A 21,573-nucleotide genomic window follows, 5' to 3' on the forward strand; every position below is an offset into this window, starting at 1 on the left:
CGACCAACTGTAGTTACTGACAGTGGGTTTCTGAAGTGCTCCTGAGCCCATGTGGTGATATCCTTTACACACTGATGTCGCTTGTTGATGCAGTACAGCCTGAGGAATCGAAGGTCACGGGCTTAGTTGCTTACGTGCAGTGATTTCTCCAGATTCTCTGAACCCTTTGATGATATTACGGACCGTAGATGGTGAAATCCCTAAATTCCTTGCAATAGCTGGTTGAGAAAGGTTTTTCTTAAACTGTTTAACAATTTGCTCACGCATTTGTTGACAAAGTGGTGACCCTCGCCCCATCCTTGTTTGTGAATGACTGAGCATTTTATGGAATCTACTTTTATACCCAATCATGGCACCCACCTGTTCCCAATTTGCCTGTTCACCTGTGGGATGTTCCCAATAAGTGTTTGATGAGCATTCCTCAACTTTATCAGTATTTATTGCCACCTTTCCCAACTTCTTTGTCACGTGTTGCTGGCATCAAATTCAAAAGTTAATGATTATTTGCAAAAAAAAAATGTTTATCAGTTTGAACATCAAATATGTTGTCTTTGTAGCATATTCCACTGAACATGGGTTGAAAATGATTTGCAAATCATTGTATTCCGTTTATATTTACATCTAACACAATTTCCCAACTCATATGGAAACGGGGTTTGTACAATGTAGGAACCAGAAATATTAATAACAAAAAGAAACAACCCTTTTGTGCGAATGAGTGTGAATGAGTGTAAATGGGGGAGGGAGTTTTTTTGGGTTGGTGCACTAATTGTAAGTGTATCTTGTGTTTTTTATGTTGATTTATTTAAAATATATATATATATATATATATTTTTTATTTTTTTTTATTTCTTGTGCGGTACCAATCGATCCACGGTTGTGGTTGGGGATAAAACACGTCTTTATGTGGCAGCGTCGGAGAAAGTTGTACATGTAAACAAACTACGGTGTGTTCAAGGACCGCCAAAATTAGTAGGACAAAATGGTGCTCGCCAAATCGTCTCATCAGTGAAGCATGTTTCATATAAACAGTGGGATTTCTAACAATTAGGAAGGTTTGTGTTATGTTTGCTCTCTTACAGAAACAATATTGAAACAAAAATTATATGTTTTTCCACCATCTTTTAAATTTTCATACATTTTTTAAAAAGAGCCGACCTCCGACATATACTGTAAAAAATAAGAATAAAAACGCTAAATTTTGCAGTAGAAAACTGGCAGCTCAGTCGCCGCGGATTCATCTTAAACTTGACGGTGGTTTTTACAGCAAATTACTGTGCATGGAAAAACGGTAGTATAGTTTTTTTTACAGTCAAATTTTGGCATTTGATCTGTCAGTTTTTTTATGGTAAAATCTATTGTCGTTTTTACAGTGTATAGTTTGATGGATAACTGGCTTTAAAATCATAAGTCAAGCAGATATTTCTTATTTTTATTTTAACAAAAATAAGTTTGAAATGTATGATGACATAATATTAGACAATATCAAAGTTTAAAAGACATGCAATTGCATTAAATACCTGTGCTTTTGTCAAAATGTCAAAATGGAAAGAAATACATTTAGTAACAAAAGATAACTTCTCCCACCCCCACCAAGGACTGTTTTCACTGCTGTACTCTGGAAAGAGGTTCCGCAGCCTCCGTAGCAATCCAATCCAATCCAATCCACTTTATTTATATAGCATATTTAAACAACAAAAATGTTTCCAAAGTGCTGCACAACAATATTAAAAACAAGATTCAAATACTATGCTTAGCTTCGCCGATGACTGAATGAAAACCAAATAAATAAATATAAAAACAATATAAAATAAATATGATTAAAAACGATTTTAAAGGGTAAAACCAATTAAAACAATAAATACAAATAACAATTTAAAAACAGAGGACCACACAACTCACGTAGTGTTAAAAGCCAGAGAATAAAAGTGGGTCTTAAGATAAGGCTTAAAACAGTCCACTGTGGGAGCAGTTCGAACATGGCGGGGCAGAGTGTTCCAGAGCTTAGGGCCGACCACAGAGAAGGCCCTGTCTCCCCTGCTTTTGAGTCTGGTCTTAGGCACCACGAGCTGGAGCTGGCTCTCGGACCTCATCCATCCATCCACCCATTTTCTACTCTACCGGTTATTCCCTTTGGGGTCGCGGGGGTTGCTGGAGCCTATCTCAGCTACAATCGGGCGGAAGGAGGGGTACACCCTGGACAAGTCGCCACCTCATCACAGGGCCAACACAGATAGACAACATTCATACTCACATTCACACACTAGGGCCAATTTAGTGTTGCCAATCAACCTATCCCCAGGTGCATGTCTTTGGAGGTGGGAGGAAGCCGGAGTACCCGGAGGGAACCCACGCAGTCACGGGGAGAACATGCAAACTCCACACAGAATGATCCCGAGCCCGGGATTGAACCCAGGACTACTCAGGACCTTCGTATTGTGAGGCAGACGCACTAACCCCTCCGCCACCTTGCTGCCCTCTCGGACCTCAGGAGTGTAAATTTGGATGAGGTCTGAGATATAATGAGGTGCCAGTCCATGTAAAGCTTTAAAAGCAAACAGCAACATTTTTAAATCAATTCTAAAATGAACAGGGAGCCAGTGCAAAGTCTCAAGAATTGGGGTTACATGCTCGCGTTTCCTGGCCCCTGTTAAAAGTCCTGCTGCCGCCTTCTGGACTAACTGCAACAGACTGTTTTCACTGCTGGACTCTAGAAAGAGGTTCCGCAGCCTCCGTAGCAGAACCTCCAGGTTCTGTAACAGCTTCTTCCCTCAGGCCATAAGACTCTTGAACGCATCATAATAATCCCCTCAATTCCCCCCAAAAATGGGTTAACTCGCTGGAATATAAAGACAGTATAACATAAATCCATAACCGTGGATGCATATGCAAAAGTGCAATATATTTATCTGTACTGTAATCTAATTATATCTGCACCTTATTGATTTTTTATCCTGCACTACAACCAGCTAATGCAGGGGTCCCCAAACTTCGGCCCGCCAGCGTCCAAAATCAGGCCCGCGGGAAGTCCCAAGTATTAAAATAATAAATAAATTTATTTATTTTTTTTCTGTCTTTTCTTATCCACTTTGTACCGCTTGCTACTCACGGTGTCTCCTAGCTGCTCAGGCAAATCATATTGTCTAAAAATGCATTTTCTCATCGATAATGTGACATCGCGCGCGCGGAAAGTGCGCTATATATATATATCTAATATATATATATATATATATATATATATATATATATATATATATATATATATACACATTATATATATATCAAATATATATATATTTATATATATATATATATATATACACTACCGTTCAAAAGTGTGGGGTCACATTAAAATGTCCTTATTTTTTAAGGAAAAGCACTGTACTTTTCAATGAAGATAACTTTAAACTATTCTTAACTTTAAAGAAATACACTCTATACATTGCTAATGTGGTAAATGACTATTCTAGCTGCAAATGTCTGCTTTTTGGTGCAATATCTGTATAGAGGCCCATTTCCAGCAACTATCACTCCAGTGTTCTAATGGTACAATGTGTTTGCTCATTGGCTCAGAAGGCTAATTGATGATTAGAAAACCCTTGGGCAATCATGTTCACACATCTGAAAACAGTTTAGCTCGTTACAGAAGTTACAAAAATGACCTTCCTTTGAGCAGATTGAGTTTCTGGAGCATCACATTTGTGGGGTCAATTAAACGCTCAAAATGGCCAGAAAAAGAGAACTTTCATCTGAAACTCGACAGTCTATTCTTGTTCTTAGAAATGAAGGCTATTCCACAAAATTGTTCGGGTGACCCCAAACTTTTGAACGGTAGTGTATATATATATATATATATAATATATATATATATATATATATAATATATATGCCAAATTGTTTTAACCCAATGCGGCCCCCGAGTCAAAAAGTTTGGGGACCCCTGAGCTAATGCAACAAAATGTTGTTCTTATCTGTACTGTAAAGTTCAAATTTGAATGAAAATAAAAAGGAAGTCTAAGTCTAAACGTGGATGCATATGCAAAAGTGCAATATATTTATCTGTACAGTAATCTATTTATTTATATCTGCACTTGATTACTCTTTTATCCTGCACTACAACCAGCTAAAGCAACAAACTTTCGTTCTTATCTGTACTATAAAGTTCAAATTTGAATGACAATAAAAGGAAGTGTAAGTCTAAAATACATTATTAAAGCATATTATTTCAAGGCTTTTGCGGGCGACATTAAAATATGTGGTGGGCCAGATTTGTTGCCCTGGCCTTGAGTTTGACACCTGTGGTCTAATTAAACACTTTTCCAATTGAATGTCAGCATCAAATATTAATAGTTCTCTTGATAATTGTGTGAGTTCCATCACTTGTTGAAACTTGCAGGATGACCGCCAGCCAACATGTGAATGGTTTTGTACACACAACGGAAGCAGGGCTCTCTCTACCTTGGGTCGCTTCCATTTGATTGCCTTTTTCGGCTCGTCATCCTCCGGCATGCCGATGGACTTCTGCTCGGCCGGGAAGGTCGCATCGGAGAACATCTCGCCGGACTTGAGACACTTCTCCAGCAGGGTTTTGAAGTCCTGGTCCAGAAACTTGATGGGGTTTTTAAAAGAACCCAGAGGGGTCTCCATGTTGTCCATGGCGTCAGTAAAATAATGTTGGGACTTGACTCGCTGGTGCTTAAATAGACGAGCTTACACACCCACAGGCGGCTCGAAAAAAAAGCAGCAGCGCCTCCTCGGTGCTGCCCATCCCGGCAAAGTAAGCAGACCGCCGCGGGGGAGGGTTAATGGCGAGCTGGAGTCGGTGTAATGACACGCTGCCAATAATCTCTGGTCTAATTTGATTGTCCGGTGTTCTATCGAATCGAGCTGCTTTGTCAAAAGGAGCTACTAACTCCTGTTTAAACAACGGCGATGAAAAGGAAAAATGGAGGCGTCGAAATGAACTCCCTCATTGTTACATGCTACATTGTTACATGCTACACTTGCCGGCCATTCCTTACAAGGTCTACTTCCTCATTCTCAAAGTGTACGCTTATTGGTCAACACAATGAAAGAAATATCATTTAAAATAATTAATTACTCATCGCACAAGTGACAAATTCCACACGGGACAAGATTGTCACGAAGTAGTTAATTTTGTAAATCCTCCAAGGCATTCACAGTCATGGTTTTTGACACCATAATGCATCTACAGTATTTATTCAACTTCTTCTTCTGCAGATTTTGGCGCACTCTACCTTCCACATTTGTCATCAGATTCAAATTGTTCAGTTTATTCCGGAATCGCGTGCTTTCCCTTGACACATTCCCCAAAATCGCCACATTTCCCAGAATTCCAGGTTTTTCCCCATTTAAAATGAATTGGCCATTTTTCAAACTTCCACCATTTCCACATTTTACCACCGATTCAAACAATTCCACCTTCAACATATTCCACCCGTTCTGGAAATTCAAACTTATTTTTCAAGTTCAAAAAAATTCCTTCCACATTTTTCAACGCATTTCAACCGTCAAAACATTCCTCAAAAAACCAAGTTGTTTTTTGAACCGGAAAAATTCCCAATTTTCCCGAAATTCGTGATTTAAAAAATTTCACCACCACTCATTCAGACCATTCAAGTGTTTAAAATTCCAGCTTTTCCAGAAATTCCCAATTTTTTCTGATATTCTTCAAAGTCCCACAACTTCCACATTTTTTATCTGATTCAAACCCTTCCAACTTCAAAATATTCAGCCTGTTCAGTAATTGTGTGCTCTACTTCAACAATTAAAAAATTAAAAAAATTGCCGGACTTCCCATAATTTTTTTTTTTCCCATTTTCCCCATTCAAAATGAATTGGCCATTTTTCAAACTTCCACAATTCCCACATTCTTCAACCCATTCATTCCACCTTTAAGACATTCCACCATTTCCACAATTGTTCACTGATTCAAACCATTCCACCATTCTGGAAATTCTAACTTCCTCTTTTTCAAGTTCAAAAAAATTCCAGGATTTTCCAGAATTCCTGGTTTTCCAAATCCCTATTTCCACCCTTAGTTCTGGCGAATACGCCTTCCACATTTTTCAACGCATTTCAACCGTTCCACCGTCAAAACATTCCTCTTAATCAGGACAAGTTGTTTTTTGAACTGGAAAAATTCCCGGTTTCCGCGAAATTCCAGGAATTCCGTTAATATAATTTCTCAATTCAACACGTTACTACTTCCACATTTCTCGACCGATTTAAAAAATGTAAACACCAACCATTTCAACTCATTCAGACCATTCAAGTTTTTTACCATTTTCAAAAAAATTCCCACTTTACCTGAAATTCCCCATTTTTTCTGAAATTCCCATTGAAATCAATGGGACATTCTTCAAAGTCCCACAACTTCCACATTTTTCATCCGCTTCAAACTGTTCAGCCTATTCGGGAATCACGGGCTTTCCCTTGACACATTCCCAAAAATTCCCACTTTTCCCAGAATTCCAGGTTTTCCGGGACATTTTTCCCCATTCAAAATGAATTGGCCATTTTTCAAACTTCCACCATTTCCAAATTTGTCCACCGATTCAAACCATTTCACCTTCAACATACTCCACCCATTCTGGAAACTCAAACTTCCTCCTTTCCAAGTTAAAAAAAATTCCAGGATTTACCAGAATTCCTGCTTTCCCAAACCCCTATTTCCACCCTTTTTTGTGGCGACTACTCCTTCCACATTTTTCAACGCATTTCAACTGTTCCACCGTCAAAACATTCCTCTTAATCAGGACAAAAAAACCAAAGTTGTTTTTTGAACTGGAAAAACTCCCGGTTTCCCTGAAATTCCAGGAATTCCGTTAATACCATTTCTCAATTCAACATGTTACTACTTCAACATTTCTTGACTGATTTAAAAAATTTCAACACCAACCATCTTAACTCATTCAGACCATTCAAGTTTGTTTTTTTTTACAATTTTCCAAAATATTGCCGCTTTTCCCGAAATTCCCAATTCTTTCTGAAATTCTTCAAAGTCCCACAACTTCCACATTTTTCATCTGATTCAAACCCTTCCAACTTCAAAATATTCAGCCTGTTCAGGAATTATGTGCTCTACTTAAACAATAAAAAAATGTTTTTTAAATCCCGGATTTCCCATAATTCCTTTTTTTTCCCATTTTCCCCATTCAAAATGAATTGGCCATTTTTCTAACTTCCACAATTCCCACATTCTTCAACTCATTCAAACCATTCCACCTTTAAGGCATTCCACCATTTCCACATTTTTCCACTGATTTATACCATTCCACCTTCAACACATTCCACCATTCTGGAAATTCAAACTTCATTTTTTCCAAGTTAAAAAAAATTCCAGGATTTTCCAGAATTTCTGGTTTTCCAAAGCCCTATTTCCACCCTTTTTTCTGGCAATTACTCCTTCCACATTTTTCAACGCATTTCAACCGTTCCACCGTCAAAACCAAACGACCCTTTTTCTAAGTAAAAAAAAATTCCAGATTTTCCCGAAATTCCCTAATACCATTAATTACTTCAATATTTATTGCCCAATTTAAACAATTCTAACACCAACAAATTCAGCTCATTTAGGACATTTCATGCTCCCAATCATTTTCAAAAAATCCCCGCTTTTCCCAAAATTCTCAAATTTCCAGGAAGTTCCCTTTGAAATGAATGGGACATTTTTCAACCTATTCAAACCATTCCAACATCAACACATTCCACTCATCCTGGACATTCAAACTAACTCTTTCCCAAGTTCCAAACCAAATTCCAGTTTTCCTGGAAATTCTAACTCTTCAACATTCAAACCATTCCAACAGCCAAACTATTCTTACATTCATACTACATTCTGTCAGCAATTTCAGTTCAACTTCAGCATTGGCGCATTCACACGCAATTTCTTCAGGAATTGCCTCTTCTAGTTTTGATTCGATTTTGTTTTGAGAACATTAGCGTTGATGCGCATGCGTGCGCATGCCCAGTAGCGTTGGGATGCGTTGTCTGATTGGACGGAACACCTGTTTTTACTGTTCTAACCACGGGCGTAAAACCCAAACAAATGTAGGGTCAAAGTTCAAATTACGTCACCCCAACAAGTTAAACTGGCATGTTTGTTTATTCCAACAAAATAACCACGTATGATAAATTATCACGGTTTTTTAAATGGAATCATTCAAATCCCCTCTAATCTATTTAACATATTTTCAGGTTTACAAATGGAACAAGTTGGAGGACTGGCTGGAGTTTCTTCCACTTGACGCTAGATGGCAGTAAACTCCAGCCACAGCACACAGTCATAAATTAAAGTGTGTAAATATTATCAGCCACGTCAATTAAACTACAATATAAACTCAAATGGGACACCCTGAATGCAGCTAAATTCTACTTGTTAAAATATAAAAACTATGTCACAGTGAAAGGGATATTGTGCCACATATTTAAACCTTAAACAAATACAAATTGTGTTTATTATATATATACATTCAATAAGGTAATTGTCAATTTTGCAATTATGTGTCAGAAAAACAGATAATTGGATAAAACATTTCTATCTGAAGGAGAACGAATAGAAATCTAACAAGGAAATATTAAAATAACTAAACATTGGATTTATGTACCAACGTGTCAATTTAATATAAGTGAAATAATACTGAATAAATGTCTCAGATGTAATAGCGACAAATATAACAGAAGTAATGCAGACATCATACTGTTTCTTTAAAGTGTCGGATGTGCCTAATAGTTCATTAGTTCATCATAAAAAAAAAATCAATAAGAAAACTTACAGCTACAAATGAATTAGTGTAATTTTCAATAGATCTGAAGAGGTCTCCAAACACACCTCTTCAGATCTGCTTTTAACCGGTGTTTAGTGTTCTGTGTCTTGTAATGTCCCGTCTTGTAAATGTCCAGTGTTATTATGTATTTTACAATGTACTGCTTTTATATTTCCTGTATTTTATATTATTACTTTGAACTGTTTTATATTTTATTTTTTTTATCCTGTTAAGCGCTATACCAAATAAAATGTATTATTATTATTATTATTATTATTAGATCAGTGGCAGCAGTAACAACATATTGTTACTGGTGTGTGTCTGTTTTTTTGGTATTTAGTAAAAAATAAATACAAATAAAAAAAGTATAAAACATTTTTAGTATTTGAGATAAAGGACTATTTTCACTGCTGGACTATAGGAAGAGGTTCCGCAGCCTCCGTAGCAGAACCTCCAGGTTCTGTAATAGCTTCTTCCCTCAGGCCATAAGACTCTTGAACGCATCATAATAATCCCCAAAAATGGATTAACTGGCTGGACTATAAAGACAATATAACATACATCCGTAAACGTGGATGCATAAGCACAAATCTGTACAGTAATCTATTTATTTATATCTGCACCTTATTGATCTTTTATCCTGCACTACAACCAGCTAATGTAACAAAATGTTGTTCTTATCTGTACTGTAAAGTTCAAATTTGAATGACAATAAAAGTAAGTCTAATTCTCTAATAAATTGATGCAACCAACAATTTGTGCTTAACCATAAAACTCAACTGACGGTGTTAGTTTTTGTGTTTTGTCGTAACAGGAAAGGCCTGCTTTGACGACCATTTGCGAACTTTGGTCCTCCTACAAGTTGAAGTGGACGTCCAATTACTGCCCCCCCCCCCCCCTCCCTTGTATTAATGCCATTCATGAAGTTGAGGTGGATATCCATCTCCGAGAGGCTGTTGCTCTCTCTCCATCGCACGCCTGATTAGAGCGCAAATGTGAGACTGACCTGGACTAAACAAACAAGAAGAATAGCGACACAGAGCCGCCTAATGGTCACCATTTAACTCCATTCATGGGCTCTCCATTGTGTCCGTATGGTCTTTGAGGCCCAGATTATAGGAAGCCTTGGGTGACAAAAGGTCAGAGGGCCGAGCAGACACTCCCACGCGGCCGTGACCCGCTCTGATCCCACGACCTCGGCACCAGGAGCCTTCGGGGCCCGCTCGCTCTACCCCGCTGGTTAACCAGCTTTGTCCTGGCCCGTTTTATGCCGCATCACTCACGCACATATCAAGCTGAACGGGTCGCGTAGAGAAAAGGGGGGGATTAATTAGCCTCGGTCACACTGAAGAGAAATGACGTGAATGTAATTGGGATTTTTCTGTTATTATTCTTCAATTTGCGGTCTCATGGTTCCACCTATAGAATTGTGGTAATTATACCAAGTTCAATAAAGAGATGTCATTGTTTTTCTTTCACATTGCTAAGATTCATCAACATGTTTTACGTCCTTTAACATGACAACTTCTTTATTTCCTTAACTATGTAGGGTGGTTTTTTTTTGTTTCAATTTGTGTGAAACTATATGGTTTGTTGCTTTAAAAATGTAAGAACATCATAATTGTTTTCCTATAAAATTGTTACATTTTGGTGCAAATCTCGATATACAGTACAGGCCAAACATAAAATATTGTGGTGGGCCAGATTTGGCCCCCGGGGCTTGAGTTTGACACGGTGACCTGGAGCGTTAAAAATGTTGGATGTGCTACTCAGTGTGAAAATAAAAAAAATATTGGGGCCCCTTGGCAGCCTTTTTTTTTGCAAGTGAAACCATTTTTGTACTTTTTTTCATCAAACTTGATATATTAATTTGATACATATTTGTACTCAAATTAATTAAAGGTTTAAAAAAAAAAAGTTCAATAATTATCTTAAGTGCAAAATAATGATTGGAACATAATTAAAACCTAAATAATTATTCCTAACTAAATTACGACCAGGATTCAAACCAATAGCAATGCTTTTTAAGATGAGCACTAATGCTGTGCGCTGCAGGAGCTAGTGTGACTATTTGGGGACATTTGCCATTATATTCTTATCAGTGACGGAGCAGGAAGCGACTAGGAATACGTTTGCAGTAAAAATTTCATATATGTCATTCATTCATTTACATTTTACACGCCTCTGTTGATTCATTTTTACCATATGCTTGTTCATAAATGACCAAAAAGAGTTACATTTTCCTTCCACTTTCTTACGCACTCCAAATGATTATTAAAGATCAACATTTTTTGTTATCCCACATATTTAGAACCTTTATTTAACCAGATAAGAAAACCCATTGAGATCAAGATCTCTTTCACAAGGGTGACCTGGCCAAGAGGTCAACAGCACATGTCACAGAGCAGTTTCAAAATAAATACATTAAGACATGCATTTTAAAATACATAAGAGAACTGTAAAACAACAGAGATTTACATCTTTAAAAACACAGGCACTGTGCAAACGTCTCTCGCTGTTTGTCGCTGTTTATTTTCAAAATGAGGAAATACCAGCTTCCTGCCAATTAAATATAATAAATAGTGCAGTCAAATGATATTTTCTTTAAATCAGAAAAATTACATGATTAATCTGCATTTATACATGATTGTTGTAAAAACATTTTGGGATTAATCACGAGTTAACTACCTATTTTTGACAGCCCTAATAATAATAATACATAAATACAGTACAGGCCAAACATTTGGACACACCTTCTCCTCATTCAATGCATTTTCTTTATTTGGACTATTTACATTGAAGTTTGTCACATCAAAACTATGAATGAACACATGTGGGGTTATGTACTTAAACATGTTTTATATTCTAGTTTCTTCAAAATAGCCACCCTTTGCTCTGATTACTGCTTTGCACACTCTTGGCATTCTCTCCATGAGCTTCAAGAGGTAGTCACCTGAAATGGTTTTCACTTCACAGGTGTGCTTGAAGCTCATGGAGACAATGCCAAATAAAGAAAACGCATTGAATGAGGAGAAGGTGTGTCCAAACTTTTGGCCTGTACTGTACATCCCACAGGAAACATAACACATTTTACCTCAGTTTTTGCATACCGTCTCGGTTATCGTACGGTCACAATTTCTCCGTGATTGTTGGTCCAAAGCTAATGAGGGTTTTGACAAAAAGAGGGTACTTAGTTAATTTTTGGGTCGTTGTGTGTATTTTTTTATTTGTTTATTGCACAGTCGGTGTGCGTTAGACTAAAAATTACTGCAGGAATGTAGTGTTCAAAGTAATACTTTCATGAAATAGGATTATGAGCTGGAGTATGTTTAGAACTATATTCAGACGTCAGACGTATGTTTTTGGTTTATTTTGTCAGAAAAACTAACGTCTTAAAATGTCAGCAATTGCATGCATCCTGGAAAATCCACACACATCCTGAATAACAGTGATGGCGCCTGTTTTTTAGTTGGCCATACTTTCTTTAGACAAGATTTTTTAGTTGGCCATACTTTCTTTAGACAAGATTTTTTAGTTGGCCATACTTTCTTTAGACAAGATTTTTTAGTTGGCTATACTTTCTTTATACGAGATTTTTTAGTTGGCCATACTCTCTTTAGACAAGATTTTTTAGTTGGCCATACTCTCTTTAGACAAGATTTTTTAGTTGGCTATACTTTCTTTATACGAGATTTTTTAGTTGGCCATACTCTCTTCAGACAAGATTTTTTACTTGGCCATACTTTCTTTAGACAAGATTTTTTAGTTGGCCATACTTTCTTTAGACAAGATTTTTTAGTTGGCCATACTTTCTTTAGACAAGATTTTTTAGTTGGCCATACTCTCTTCATACGAGATTTTTTTAGTTGGCCATACTCTCTTTAGACAAGATTTTTTAGTTGGCCATACTCTCTTTAGACAAGATTTTTTACTTGGCCATACTTTCTTTAGACAAGATTTTTTAGTTGGCCATACTTTCTTTAGACAATATTTTTTACTTGGCCATACTCTCTTCATACGAGATTTTTTTAGTTGGCCATACTCTCTTTAGACAAGATTTTTTACTTGGCCATACTTTCTTTAGACAAGATTTTTTAGTTGGCCATACTTTCTTTAGACAAGATTTTTTACTTGGCCATACTCTCTTTAGACAAGATTTTTTTACTTGACCATACTTTCTTTAGACAAGATTTTTTAGTTGGCCATACTCTCTTTAGACAAGATTTTTTAGTTGGCCATACTTTCTTTAGACAAGATTTTTTACTTGGCCATACTCTCTTTAGACAAGATTTTTTAGTTGGCCATACTCTATTTAGACAAGATTTTTTTACTTGGCCATACTTTCTTTAGACAAGATTTTTTAGTTGGACATACTCTCTTTAGACAAGATTTTTTTACTTGGCCATACTTTCTTTAGACAAGATTTTTTAGTTGGCCATACTCTCTTTAGACAAGATCTTTTAGTTGGCCATACTTTCTTTAGACAAGATTTTTTACTTGGCCGTACTCTATACAAGATTTTTTACTTGGCCATACTTTCTTTAGACAAGATTTTTTAGTTGGCCATACTCTCTTTAGACAAGATTTTTTTAGTTGGCCATACTCTCTTTAGACAAGATTTTTTAGTTGGCCATACTCTCTTTAGACAAGATTTTTTACTTGGCCATACTCTCTTTAGACAAGATTTTTTTACTTGGCCATACTTTCTTTAGACAAGATTTTTTAGTTGTCCATACTCTCTTTAGACAAGATTTTTTACTTGGCCATACTCTCTTTAGACAAGATTTTTTAGTTGGCCATACTCTCTTTAGACAAGATTTTTTACTTGGCCATACTCTCTTTAGACAAGATTTTTTTAGTTGGCCATACTCTCTTTAGACAAGATTTTTTACTTGGCCATACTCTCTTTAGACAAGATTTTTTTACTTGGCCATACTTTCTTTAGACAAGATTTTTTACTTGGCCATACTCTCTTTAGACAAGATTTTTTAGTTGGCCATACTCTCTTTAGACAAGATTTTTTACTTGGCCATACTCTCTTTAGACAAGATTTTTTAGTTGGCCATACTCTCTTTAGACAAGATTTTTTACTTGGCCATACTTTCTTTAGACAAGATTTTTTACTTGGCCATACTCTCTTTAGACAAGATTTTTTACTTGGCCATACTTTCTTTAGACAAGATTTTTTTACTTGGCCATACTTTCTTTAGACAAGATTTTTTAGTTGGCCATACTCTCTTTAGACAAGATTTTTTAGTTGGCCATACTTTCTTTACACAATATTTTTTAGTTGGCCATACTTTCTTTACACAAGATTTTTAGTTGGCCATACTCTCTTTAGACAAGATTTTTTTAGTTGGCCATACTCTCTTTAGACAAGTTTTTTTAGTTGGCCATACTCTCTTTAGACAAGATTTTTTAGTTGGCCATACTCTCTTTAGACAAGATTTTTTTACTTGGCCATACTCTCTTTAGACAAGATTTTTTATTTGGCCATACTCTCTTTAGACAAGATTTTTTTACTTGGCCATACTCTCTTTAGACAAGATTTTTTAGTTGGCCATACTCTCTTTAGACAAGATTTTTTAGTTGGCCATACTCTCTTTAGACAAAATTTTTTTACTTGGCCATACTCTCTTTAGACAAGATTTTTTAGTTGGCCATACTCTCTTTAGACAAGATTTTTTTACTTGGCCATACTTTCTTTAGACAAGATTTTTTTACTTGGCCATACTTTCTTTAGACAAGATTTTTTAGTTGGCCATACTCTCTTTAGACAAGATTTTTTTACTAGGCCATACTTTCTTTAGACAAGATTTTTTAGTTGGCCATACTTTCTTTAGACAAGATTTTTTAGTTGGCCATACTCTCTTTAGACAAGATTTTTTTACTTGGCCATACTTTCTTTAGACAAGATTTTTTAGTTGGCCATACTTTCTTTAGACAAGATTTTTTAGTTGGCCATACTTTCTTTAGACAAGATTTTTTAGTTGGCCATACTCTCTTTAGACAAGATTTTTTTAGTTGGCCATACTCTCTTTAGACAAGATTTTTTAGTTGGCCATACTCTCTTTAGACAAGATTTTTTAGTTGGCCATACTTTCTTTACACAAGATTTTTTAGTTGGCCATACTTTCTTTACACAAGATTTTTAGTTGGCCATACTTTCTTTAGACAATATTTTTTTAGTTGGCCATACTCTCTTTAGACAAGATCTTTTAGTTGGCCATACTTTCTTTAGACAAGATTTTTTACTTGGCCGTACTCTATACAAGATTTTTTAGTTGGCCATACTCTCTTTAGACAAGATTTTTTAGTTGGCCATACTCTCTTTAGACAATATTTTTTTAGTTGGCCATACTCTCTTTAGACAAGATTTTTTAGTTGGCCATACTCTCTTTAGACAAGATTTTTTAGTTGGCCATACTTTCTTTACACAAGATTTTTTTAGTTGGCCATACTTTCTTTACACAAGATTTTTTAGTTGGCCATACTTTCTTTACACAAGATTTTTAGTTGGCCATACTCTCTTTAGACAATATTTTTTTAGTTGGCCATACTCTCTTTAGACAAGTTTTTTTAGTTGGCCATACTTTCTTTAGACAATATTTTTTTAGTTGGCCATACTCTCTTTAGACAAGTTTTTTTACTTGGCCATACTCTCTTTAGACAAGATTTTTTAGTTGGCCATACTCTCTTTAGACAAGATTTTTTAGTTGGCCATACTTTCTTTACACAAGATTTTTTTAGTTGGCCATACTTTCTTTACACAAGATTTTTTAGTTGGCCATACTTTCTTTACACAAGATTTTTAGTTGGCCATACTCTCTTTAGACAATATTTTTTTAGTTGGCCATACTTTCTTTAGACAAGTTTTTTTACTTGGCCATACTCTCTTTAGACAAGATTTTTTAGTTGGCCATACTCTCTTTAGACAAGATTTTTTAGTTGGCCATACTCTCTTTAGACAAGATTTTTTAGTTGGCCATACTCTCTTTAGACAAGATTTTTTTACTTGGCCATACTTTCTTTAGACAAGATTTTTAGTTGGCCATACTCTCTTTAGACAAGATTTTTTTACTTTGCCATACTTTCTTTAGACAAGATTTTTTTACTTGGCCATACTTTCTTTAGACAAGATTTTTTTACTTGGCCATACTTTCTTTAGACAAGATTTTTTAGTTGGCCATACTCTCTTTAGACAAGATTTTTTAGTTGGCCATACTCTCTTTAGACAAGATTTTTTAACTTGGCCATACTCTCTTTAGACAAGATTTTTTACTTGGCCATACTCTCTTTAGACAAGATTTTTTACTTGGCCATACTCTCTTTAGACAAGATTTTTTTACTTGGCCATACTTTCTTTAGACAAGATTTTTAGTTGGCCATACTCTCTTTAGACAAGATTTTTTTACTTGGCCATACTTTCTTTAGACAAGATTTTTTTACTTGGCCATACTTTCTTTAGACAAGATTTTTTAGTTGGCCATACTCTCTTTAGACAAGATTTTTTAGTTGGCCATACTCTCTTTAGACAAGATTTTTTTAACTTGGCCATACTCTCTTTAGACAAGATTTTTTACTTGGCCATACTCTCTTTAGACAAGATTTTTTACTTGGCCATACTCTCTTTAGACAAGATTTTTTACTTGGCCATACTCTCTTTAGACAAGATTTTTTTACTTGGCCATACTTTCTTTAGACAAGATTTTTTACTTGGCCATACTCTCTTTAGACAAGATTTTTTTAGTTGGCCATACTCTCTTTAGACAAGATTTTTTAGTTGGCCATACTCTCTTTAGACCAGATTTTTTAACTTGGCCATACTCTCTTTAGACAAGATTTTTTACTTGGCCATACTCTCTTTAGACAAGATTTTTTACTTGGCCATACTCTCTTTAGACAAGATTTTTTACTTTGCCATACTTTCTTTAGACAAGATTTTTTACTTGGCCATACTCTCTTTAGACAAGATTTTTTTAGTTGGCCATACTCTCTTTAGACAAGATTTTTTAGTTGGCCATACTCTCTTTAGACCAGATTTTTTAACTTGGCCATACTCTCTTTAGACAAGATTTTTTACTTGGCCATACTCTCTTTAGACAAGATTTTTTACTTGGCCATACTCTCTTTAGACAAGATTTTTTACTTTGCCATACTTTCTTTAGACAAGATTTTTTACTTGGCCATACTCTCTTTAGACAAGATTTTTTACTTGGCCATACTCTCTTTAGACAAGATTTTTTTACTTGGCCATACTTTCTTTAGACAAGATTTTTTACTTGGCCATACTCTCTTTAGACAAGATTTTTTACTTGGCCATACTCTCTTTAGACAAGATTTTTTTACTTGGCCATACTTTCTTTAGACAAGATTTTTTACTTGGCCATACTCTCTTTAGACAAGATTTTTTACTTGGCCATACTCTCTTTAGACAAGATTTTTTTACTTGGCCATACTTTCTTTAGACAAGATTTTTTTACTTGGCCATACTCTCTTTAGACAAGATTTTTTACTTGGCCATACTCTCTTTAGACAAGATTTTTTTACTTGGCCATACTCTCTTTAGACAAGATCTTTTAGTTGGCCATACTCTCTTTAGACAAGATTTTTTTATTTGGCCATACTTTCTTTAGACAAGATTTTTTAGTTGGGCATACTCTCTTTAGACAAGACTCTGCCACAAGTGCTGTGCGAGCTCCATCTACGCCAAATAATACCTTGATTAAGTATTCAAACACAGTGTTACTGTTCAAATATATACTTGTCAAAAAAATCGCTGCCCTTCTTTCTAATAAACACTTAGGCCCACTACAATACTGTATTTTAATATTGATCATTTTGGTGGTAATTGGAGAGACAAGTTTTTTCTGAGGTAGTACCAGGTGAAAAATATTTGAGAACCACTGCTTTATACATTTTTTGCAACATGATGTCTGATAACTGATGTGAAACATAGAACGTAGAACATATCATGTCATATCTTTCAGCTGCCCTAAGACAACAAACGCATGAAATATATTTTTCCTGTCACAGGACCAAACAGCCACCTTCTACCTTACGCTATCTTGGGCGAACCTCTGACCCCTGAGTGTGTACGTGTGTGTTTGACCGCCAGTGTGGCTTTCTGGAGGGTGCGAGGGGGTAAAGTATGGCCTGCCGGGGGCGCATTTTCATATCCAGTTTTCTGGTATTTTGCTTTGTTTCGGGGCAGGGCATGTAAAAAATAGAAAGACTGACCTGAATGTATGTGAGTGTGTGAACGTGTGTGTGTGTGTGAGAGAGAGAGAGAGAGAGAGAGAGCGAAGTGACGAACTGAGTGTGTGCATGTGTTACGGTGGGTCACCGGGTGTAGCAGGCAGGAGAGTGTTTTTGAAAAGCTATCATTCTAACCTCCATTTTGAAGGCTGAAGGAAGGTCCGTGTAGTATACCAAGTACAAAGTGTTACAGATGTTGACCTCTCACAGTATAAAGTACATTTGACATTTGTGACTCCCCCTTTGGATTGCGTTTAAAATGACATGCTCGCATACGTGCAGGGATGGGCCGGATGGCCTAAAATCTATATTCCAATATCTATTGGGTTGAATTAAAAAAGAATATACATCATGATAAATTATTTGGCATATAAAATGATAATACGGGTTACAAAGGCTTCTAATGTGGCTGCTGACGTAGGCCTATTGCGTCATTTCCAGTTGTATTATTTTGTCAAAACTATTATTAATTTACTTGTTAATATCTCTGTTGTAACATGGTTCTACCTGCACTTTTGTTAAAATGTAATAAATACATTGTTGTTTCAATATGTTACATTAGTTTTAGGCGATACTACACATGTGGGTACAGATTCAACACATCCAGTAATGTTCCTACCAATGTTGATACCGATAGTTAAAATTTTCGAGATAATTCAATGATTACATTTTGTATCAGTATAAAATGTATCATAGTGTAATCACACAAAAACACAGAATGGCAATGTTAATAAAATATTACCTACTATTGGCTCTGATTTAAATCCTGTAAGGCAGGGGTGTACAAAGTGCGGCCCGGGGGCCATTTGTGGCCCGCAGGTCATTTTTTAACGGCCCCTGGCACATTTTAAAAATAAGATTGAAAAAAATTAAAAACATGATAAGTGGTATAAAAGAGCAAACAGGTGAAATGTAACAAGAAAATGTTGCAATGTTTACTCTAATAACACAAAGCTGCCATGCAGGCTGTTTCTTTCTTTAAAAAATAATAATGAATCAAAATCAATGTCACTATGAATTATTGACCTATTCAAGGCTCCAATTACATCACATTTGAGATATTTTTGGGGAAAATGTTGCATATTTTGTGTTTGCCATATAAAAAAACTGAGCTGTTTTTTTTAAAAGGGCCTAAAACGAACAAACAAAAAACATAAACAACAATAAAATGTATAATTGACGGATAGATCTGAAGTTGATCTCGAGATTATTGTGTTAAAAGTAAACAGTAAAAAAAAAAATAGAATTTATTTCTTAACACTATAATTATTTGGATCCCCAATAATTTTAGTGTGATTTGTTTTTTAAGTGTCATTGCTCAAAAAATAATAATGAATTACAATCAATGTTGTTATGAGTTATTGACATTTTTAAGGCTCCAATTATATAATCTCAAATATTCCACTTAAAAATGTTATTGTGTGAAAATATAGGGTTTTCTTTGACAACAAGAGCATACAACTTAAATCTTTAAAACCGTTATAATGACAGATAGACCTAATGTTGATCTAGACCTAATGTTGATCTCGGGGACCCCGGGGTCCCCGGGATCAAGCCTGAATGGAGGCCTAAATGTATATTTTTTATACATATATTGTATTGGTTTTTAAAATAAAAAATATCAAAATGGCCCTAAATGTATATTTTTTATACATATATTGTATTGGTTTTTAAAATAAAAAATATCAAAATGGCCCTCGCTTGCTTTGATTTTTCAGAAAGCGGCCCTCAGTGGAAACAGTTTGGACACCCCTGATATAAGGCTCTCCTTTGTCCAGGGATTTATTCCCTGAGGTTGTAAACAATTTTAAAAAAAAAGGCAAAATAAATTTTGATAGTAAAAATATTGATCTACAGTTAGAAAGGGATTTATATGGCCCCGTTTGTCGTGGTTTTCTGACACACGAAACGTGACAAAGCGCTATCCACTTTGGCCTCTAGATGTCAGTAGAGTGCTGAATATCTTATGTGTTTTGTGGCAATTCCAACTGTGACCACAACGTCAATTGCTACATAGAGTGTTGCTTTCCATCATTTTTAGCAGACTGCATTGAAAAATGATTAACCGCCCTCTTCATCTTGATGTCCACCCAGGAATGGGGCAATATGAATCCCTGTTACAACTTGTACTATCGACCATATACTGATCATTTATTTTGTATTGTTACTGTCAATATTTGTATCAATTCGCCGACTTTTGGTTTACAAACCCCAAAAGCAGTGAAGTTGTCACGTTGTGTAAATGGTAAATAAAAATAGAATAAAAATTATTTGCAAATCCTTTTCAACTTATATTCAATTGAATAGACTGCAAAGACAAGATACTTAACGTTCAAACTGGAAAACTGTTATTTTTTGCAAATATTCGCTCATTTGGAATTTGATGCCTGCAACATGTTTCAAAAAAGTGGCAAAAAAGACTGAGAAAGTTGAGGAATGCTCATCAAACACTTATTTGGAACATCCCACAGGTGAACAGGCTAATTGGGAACAGGTGGGTGCCATGATTGCGTATAAAAGCAGCTTCCATGAAATACTCAGTCATTCACAAACAAGGATGGGGCGAGGGTCACCACTTTGTAAACAAATGCCTGGGCAAATTGTCTATTAGTTTAAGAACATTTCTTAATGAACTATTGCACGGAATTTAGGGATTTCACCATCTACGGTCTGCAATATCATCAAAAGGTTCAGAGAATCTGGAGAAATCACTGCACGGAACATTGAATGCCCGTGACCTTGGATCCCTCAGGCGGTACTGCATCAAAAAGCAACATCAGGGTGTAAAGGATATCACCACATGGGCTCAGGAACACTTCAGAAAACTACTGTCAGTAACTACAGTTGGTCGCTACATCTGTAAGTGCAAGTTAAAACTCTACTATGCAAAGTGAAAGCCATTTATCAACAACACCCAGAAACGCCCTTGTGACAACTTTTTTGCAATGTGTTGCTGCCATTGAATTCTAAGTTAATGATTATTCGCTAAAAAAATTAAGTTTCTCAGTTGGAACATTAAGTATCTTGTCTTTGCAGTCCATTCAATTGAATATAGGTTGAAAAGGATTTGCAAATCATTGTATTCTCTTTTTATTTACCATTTACACAACGTGACAACAATTTTATCCATTATAGATAGCAACAAAGTCATAAACTATATCATCTCCAATTAACAAAGCCTAGCCAAGGTTTCATAGTGCCCGACAATGAATTTATGCCACCACCTTCTTGATTTTGAACACACTGCACACTAGCGAATGAAGTGCATACTTAGTCAACAGCCATACATGTCACACCAAGGGTGGCAGTATGAACAATGCCAACACTGTCATAAACATGTGCCATGTAGTGAAACCACACTAAACAACACTGTCATAAACATGTGCAATATAGTGAAACCACACTAAACAACACTGTCATAAACATGTGCCATATAGTGAAACCACACTAAACAACACTATCATAAACATGTGCCATATAGTGAAACCACACTAAACACTATCATAAACATGTGCCATATAGTGAA

At 35.8% G+C, this 21,573-nt stretch overlaps 1 protein-coding gene across 3 annotated transcripts in view; it reads right to left on the bottom strand.

Moving 5' to 3' along the window:
• Positions 1-21,573, bottom strand: part of capn12 (calpain 12) — a 97,402-nt gene that overhangs the window by 59,753 nt on the left and 16,076 nt on the right. For 2 of the 3 annotated variants that reach the window (XR_009827453.1, XM_062060248.1), the window contains exon 1: positions 4,459-5,329. The exons of the other annotated variant lie outside the window; for it this stretch is intronic. Coding sequence is in view for 1 of the 2 variants with exons in the window: in XM_062060248.1 (XP_061916232.1) it covers positions 4,459-4,656 (198 nt within the window). In the remaining variant the exon portion in view is untranslated. Of the gene's footprint in view, positions 1-4,458; positions 5,330-21,573 lie in introns of those variants that run through there. 3 annotated transcript variants of the gene reach the window in all.

Source organism: Entelurus aequoreus, linkage group LG10, assembly GCF_033978785.1.
Source record: "Entelurus aequoreus isolate RoL-2023_Sb linkage group LG10, RoL_Eaeq_v1.1, whole genome shotgun sequence".
Lineage (NCBI taxonomy): Eukaryota > Metazoa > Chordata > Actinopteri > Syngnathiformes > Syngnathidae > Entelurus > Entelurus aequoreus.